This window comes from Pristiophorus japonicus, chromosome 10, assembly GCF_044704955.1.
Source record: "Pristiophorus japonicus isolate sPriJap1 chromosome 10, sPriJap1.hap1, whole genome shotgun sequence".
NCBI lineage: Eukaryota > Metazoa > Chordata > Chondrichthyes > Pristiophoridae > Pristiophorus > Pristiophorus japonicus.
In genome coordinates this window covers 2,413,267-2,420,077 of record NC_091986.1, presented here as the reverse complement: position 1 = coordinate 2,420,077, position 6,811 = coordinate 2,413,267, and the positions used below count along the sequence as shown (strand labels likewise).

At 43.2% G+C, this 6,811-nt stretch overlaps 1 protein-coding gene across 1 annotated transcript in view; it reads right to left on the bottom strand.

Moving 5' to 3' along the window:
- Positions 1 to 1,395: 1,395 nt before the first annotated feature.
- The window catches only part of LOC139274944 (dTDP-D-glucose 4,6-dehydratase-like), a 79,916-nt gene continuing 74,500 nt past the window's right edge, over positions 1,396 to 6,811 (bottom strand). Inside the window, exons 11-12 of the mRNA XM_070891691.1 lie at positions 6,296 to 6,393; positions 1,396 to 1,709 (exon numbers count right to left, since the gene is read on the bottom strand). Coding sequence (XP_070747792.1) covers positions 1,615 to 1,709; positions 6,296 to 6,393 — 193 coding nt within the window. The 3' untranslated portion in view covers positions 1,396 to 1,614. The remainder of the gene's footprint in view (positions 1,710 to 6,295; positions 6,394 to 6,811) is intronic.

Below are 6,811 nucleotides of genomic sequence, written 5' to 3'. Positions count from 1 at the left end.
CAAGATGTGGATTAGAGAGAGAGAAAAAACAAAGCAGCAAATACTAATAATGGAGAAAATACCATGTTTCGTCTTTCTATGTGGTAAAAGAAAATTCAATCTACAAAACCAAATGGTCAAAAGATGCATAGCACCACAGAGCATTTATTTTACAAGGTACATTTCCGACAGCAACATACCTGGCCTGCTGTGAGCAGGGTGCTGCCTATGATTTTCCTATCTGCGCTCATAGGGGGCCAAATACCTTACGATAGGGGAGGTGGAAAATCTACCCATACACCTTAAAAACGACATGGAAAGACAATTCTTAAAAGTATTACTTCCCAGAAATTATTTTACTGGTTTAACAGAACTCAAAATAGTACATTGATTTAAAATATAATAGACAATTATTTACATGGAATGCTTAGTTTAAATATTAAATATTCAATAAAAGTTATTCATTCTTATACAGAAACACTGCAGCTAAATTATATCATTAGACTTGGTATATTTGGTCAAATATAAAATCCTACCTTAAATTGTTTTCATTCTCAGGATGTGGACTGGCAAGGCTGGCATTTACTGCCCAAGTGGACGATGCTGGCAATACCGCACTTACTGTCCACTCCGAGTGGTCCTGTGGCATAAAGGGTTAACCACGCAGTATGGGACTGGATGGAGTCACAAGCTGGGGTGGCAGGTTTCCCTCCTTGAAGAACATTATTTAACCAGCTATGTTTTTATGATAATCCAGCAGCTTTCATGATTATACTATCTGATGCCAGCCCACAAATCAGCAGATTTTTAATGAATATGATTTCCCACTTTTCATCTTAGGATTTGAATTCTCCACCCCGAATGCTAGTCTAGTACTGTGAGGCTACAGCACCCATTAGCCTTACAAAGGTTACAAATCACACTGGCAAAGATTTTACATGTAAGAGCTCACCAATGCTAGTTGATTCTGGAGAAAATTACTCGGCAACAAGAAGTATATCTTTATAAGACTTAAGATGTACATAATTTAGCTAGGTTAAGCCATTATTACGTATGAAACTACAGGTTGAACCTCTCTAATCCGGAACTCCCTTATCCTGCACCATTCCCGGTCGCCGGGTGGCGCAATCGGCAAACTCCGACCCACTCCCCCCAGGTTTCCATTCCCTTTTTAGGCACAACGGTGATACTTTTCCAATCATTCACCTAAACAGAAAATCAACACACTTACTAGAAAGGAAGTGATCAGCAGTAGCAGAAGCCCCCTCAACCTAGAACACCTCGGGGTCCACTGGTCCTGCCGACACCTTGGGGCCCGCCGACCCCCTCCCCCCCGACCTCGGGCGACCTTCTCTCTCTCTCTCTCCCTTCTCTTATCTTCTCTCCTCCCCCCCCCCCCGGGGCCAATGACCTCTCCTCATCCAGCAAAATCCCCCATCTGGCACAGACCAGGTCCCGAGGGTGCCAGTTAATGGAGGTTCAACCTGTATAATAAATTCCTTTCAAGTATAAATAGATTGAATGATTTACAAGGTAGGATGCTTCAGCATTTCTTTGCCCTTCTGTGACAAACCAAAAGACTGCTTGAAGCTTCAGATGAGGTAGAGTTGCTGTGATCTTATTAAAGCGTTACAATCACTGGCATCTTTCATAAAGTGCTGATGATGGAAAGGGAGCTAGTGCTTTTTCTGCATCTGGCCAGTTGTGGAAGTTTGCTTGATACCACTCAACTAATGTAAAAAAAAGAAGAGGGACAGTACAGTTATTGAACACAGTAAAATTCTACACATGCATCTGCCAGAGTGTTTCAGTAACTAGTAAAGAAAGTAAAGTGCAAAAAATGAATTGGATTATGGATGGGGAAAAAATTGATTGGTTAGGAAGTATTTTTTAAATCACGCACAATACATTGTCCTTGGAGACCTGGAAAAATGTTCTCTAATTATGCTCTTGAAAGTATATCCAGAAATATATATGGAATCATAATCCCTTCTCTTTCAACACACATTAAAATTTAAAATGACATCTATTTTTTGAGATACACATTTTGGATGAAAAGAAAAAGATTTTTCTCTTAATCTTCAATTAAGGTAAGTATTCTGTTGTGAGTACTGGTGAAGGTGATGGTTCCTCTGGGAAGTACAGCCAGAGCCAAGTCCACAGCACCCCAGGTGACTCAGCTGTACAGCGGGGAGGAGGAAGATCGGGAAAGCACTAGTGATAGGAGATTCAAAAATGAGGGGAGCAGACAGGCGTTTCTACAACCACAGACGTGACTCCAGGACGGTATGTTGCCTCCCTGGTGCCAGGGTCAACGATGTCACTGAGCAGCTGAAGAACCTTCTGAGAGGGGAGGGTGAACAGCCAGAGAACGTGGTCCATCAACGACATAGGCAGAGAGGGATGAGGTCCTGCAGGCAGATCTTAGGGAGCTTGGAAAGAGATTAAAAAGCAGGACCTCAAAAGGAAGTCATCTTCAGATGACTCCCGGTGCCACACGCTAGTGAGTTTACAAATAGGAGGATAGAACAGATGAATGCGTGGCTGGTGAGATGGTGCAGGTGGGAGGGCTTTAGATTCCTGGGGCATTGGGACCGGTTCTGGGGAGATGGGACCTGTACAGGCCGGACAGGTTGCATCTCAACAGAACCGGGACCAATATCCTCGCGGCAAGTTGCTCGTTCTGTTGGGGGGGGTGGGGGGGGGGGAGTTTAAAACTAATCTGGTAGGGGGGATGGGCACCAGGATGTAGCATTAGAAAGAAGAGTGGGAGCTAGAGATAACACTAGAGTAAGAGATAGTCCGGTATTAGGCGTGGTCAGACTAAGAGAATACAAGGAGGTCTAAGATAGGTTTACAGTGCACAAAGCGTGGTAAATAAGGTTGATAAGCTGCAGGTGCAAATAGGAATGTGATACTGTGGCGATAACGGAGAATTGGCTCAAAAAAGGGCAGGATTGGGTACTAAATATTCCTGGATATAAGGTGTTCAGGAAAGATAGGGAGGGAAGGAAAGAAAGGAGGTGGGGTGGCAGTATTGATTAAGGAGAACGTTCTTCTTCTTAGGCAGTCCCTCGAATCGAGGAAGACTTGCTTCCACGCCAAAAAGGGATGTGTTCAATGAGTTCACAGGTGTTTCAATGAAGGACCTAATATTCCAGATCCCGAACTGCATATTGAAGGGTGGAAGATGCCTGTGTGTGGATTGTTTTTAACGTGTGGTGGCCGTCGCACACCAGCTACAAGGAGAATGTTACAATGCTGGAGAGAGAGGATATCCTGGAGGGGTCAAGGACAGAATGTCTTTGGTTAGAGTTAAAATAAAACCAAGAGAGTTCCCATTACACTACTAGGTGTATTATATAGGCCACCTACAAGTGGGAAGGATATAGAGGTGCACATTTGCAGGGAAATTACAGAGAGAGGTGCAAGAACTATAAGAATAGTGATAGTGGGGGGCTTCAATTATCCAAATATAGACTGGGATTGTAATAGTGTAAAGGGCAGAGAGGGGGAAGAATTTCTGAAGTGTGTTCAGGAGAACTTTCTTGATCAGTATGTTTCTGGCCCAACGAGGAAGGAGGCATTGCTGGGTCTGGTTCTGGGTAATGAGGTGGGTCAGGTGGAGCACGTGTCAGTAGGGGAACATTTAGGGAATAATGATCATAGTGTTATAAGGTTTAGGTTAGCTATGGAAAAAGAGAGAGAAATCTAGAGTCAAAATACTTAATTGGAGGAAGGCAAATTTCAGTGGGTTGAGAATGGACCTGGCCCGGGTAAAGTGGAATCAAAGATTTCGAGGCAAAACTGTAGTTGAACAATGGGCTACTTTTAAAGAGATGGTTCGGGTACAGTCGAGGTACATTTCCACTAGGGGAAAAGTTGGGGCAACTAAAGCCAGAGCTCCCTGGATGACCAAAGAGAGAGAGTAAGGTGAAGCAGACAAAAAGGGTGTACGACAGATGTCAGGTTGAGAATACAAGCGAAAACCAGGCTGAAACAGAAAGTTCAGAGGTAAATGAAAAAGGAAATAAGAAAGGTACAGCACGGGCCAGCAAGGGACTCGGGACCCAGGGAAGGTTTAACATGGACCAGCAGTGAGGTCAGGACCCGAGGCCAGAATATGCGTGGTCACTAGTAATGAACCAGAGATCAAAGCGTGAGCGGCGGCCGAGCCTGTGCATGGAGAGCAACGTGCTGGATCTGGAGCCGGGGGGCCTGGAGTGCAGTACCAGGATTGCATGGTCAAGTTCACAAACTGTTCCAAGCTCAATGTGCTCACCCACACTGCGATCTCTGAAAACCAGGGATGGAGGACCTGAGGGAGGGGATCAGTGGGAATGTGTGTGTGTGCGCGCTAGGCCGTGTGTGCATGCAGCAAAACCTGATCTCCATGTGGTGCTGAAGCTGGTGCACTACAGCCACCACATGCTAAAGGAAATCACGTGCAGGCAGCTTCCACCCTTTACAATGAAGTGTGGGGCCTGGCATCACCTTAGAACTCATTTTATTGTGGAAGCAAGTCATCCTCAACACCGGGGAACTGCCTAAGAAGAAGAGGGGCAAAGAGGGAGTACGAGAATAGACTGGCAGCTAACATAAGAGAATTCAAAAGTCTTCTATTGGCATATAAATAGTAAATGGATAGGGTTGGGGCCAATTAGGGTCCAAAAAGGAGACCTACACATGGAGGCAGAGGGTATGGCTGAGGTACTAAATGAGCACTTTGCCTCTGTCTTCATCAAGGGAAGATGCTGCCGCCAAAGTTATAGTGAAAAAGGAGGTAGTTGAGATATTGGATGGGATAAAAATTGATAAAGTGGAGGTACTAGAAAGGCTGGCTGTATTCCAGGCCATCACCAGGACCGGATGGGATGCATCCTAGGATGCTGAGGGAAGTAAAGGTGGAAATTGCAGAGGTACTGACCATAATCTTCCAATTCTCCATGGATACAGAGGTGGTGCCTGAGAACTGGAGAATTGCAAATATTACACCCTTGTTCCAAAACGGGTGTAAGGATAAATCCAGCAACTACACATCAGTCAGTTTAACCTCGGTAGTGGGGAAGCTTTTAGAAACGATAATCCAGGACAAAATTAACAGTCACTTGGACAAGTGTGGATTAATGAAGGAAAGTCAGCACGGATTTGTTAAAGGGAAATCGTGTTTAACTAACTTGATAAGAGTTTTTTGATGAGGTAACAGAGGGGGTTGAGGGCAATGCCGTTGATGGATTTCCAAAAGGCATTTGATAAAAGTGCTGCATAATAGGCTTGTCAGCACCCATGGAATAAAAGGGCCAGTGGCAGTAGTGATGTGACATTGGCTCCGTGACAGGAAACAGAGAGTAGTGGTGAACGGTTGTTTTTCGGACGGGAGGAAGGTATACAGTGGTGTTCCCCAGGGATCGGGACTGGGACCACTGCTTTTCTTGATATATATTAATGACTTGGACTTGGGTGTACAGGGCACTATTTCAAATTTTGCAGATGACTCAAAACTTGGAAGTATAGTGAACAGGATAGGGATAGACTTCAAGAGGACATCATCATTTTCTATTCTTTTTACACATCTTGGTTGTTATTTTGCAATTGTTCTCCAACTTGCATGTTATTATTTTTATACTGCACTACTAGTCTGGAACCATAGCTGATGAGAGCCAGTGATACCAGAGATGGCTGTGAATCACAGAGAGTCCATGAGGGCACTCTTGTGCATTTGTGCTTACACTCTGCTGGCTTTATGAGCAAGTGGAATGATCTGCCCACATTCTCTAAACATAAAAAATACTCTGAAATAACTTTATAGAAAGTAACCAGGTGGTCCAATGGATATCCTAAACATTTTATAAAGCTGGTTTCATATCAAGCTAGTGGCAATATATGACATGTTGGGAGATCACATGGTGAGATTTGGCCTGAGGGAATTTCACACTGGCTTTAGTGCATTCTGAAGTCATATTGGAACCTGATTCTTAAATTGTATGTTGATTTGCACCTGAAAATACTTCACATCAATGTGAAAATGAACCATAGCCTAATGGTTTATAGGAACTTTAGGTCAATAATTTTTACTTTTTTGGAAATCGGGGAAGAGAAGGAGCATGACGTGTTTTATTTCGCAGCATGCATCAATAAAAACATCCAGCATGTAATAGCAGCAAATTAGATACATGCCTGAAGCCAAAATAAGAGATAATTGGAGTCATTTAATAACAAACTTCATTATTTTCATTGTTATTTAATATAGCAAAATTGTGGGGGATATTTAAAGGTGTAGAACTAAAATGGTATTTATTTCAAAGAATAACCATACTTGTTTTTCTAATTCCTTCCTCCCATGCGACTTTGGGCTTCCATCCAAGTCTCTGCAGTTTTTTGGAATTCATTGGATACCCCAAGTCATTGGAAGGCCTAGGGGACAAAAAATAAACTTTAAAATGGCAAAAGAGGTATACAACAATAGTACAACAAACATGGTATATATAATCAGATTCTCTTATTAAAGCAGATAACCACGGATAACCTGCATGCTTCAGCTGCTATTCTGCTGAATGAAGGTAACAAGTTGCTTCACCCAAGATTCTTTAATACTACAAACCTGATCAATACAAGAACCATTCAAAGCATTATCATAGGTACATGCTGCAACTATAGCTGGTGTATGGGATCGATTTTCACAATTTATTGTGCATGGGTTACAATACGAGTTTAATGAACCGGTTTACACATGTAGAATTGCAGCGAGACACTCCGATAAAAAGTTCTTTCGGCACCACAGTTTGCGCATCTAAGAAACAGAGGGCCCAAATTTGGCCAGTACCGATTTCTG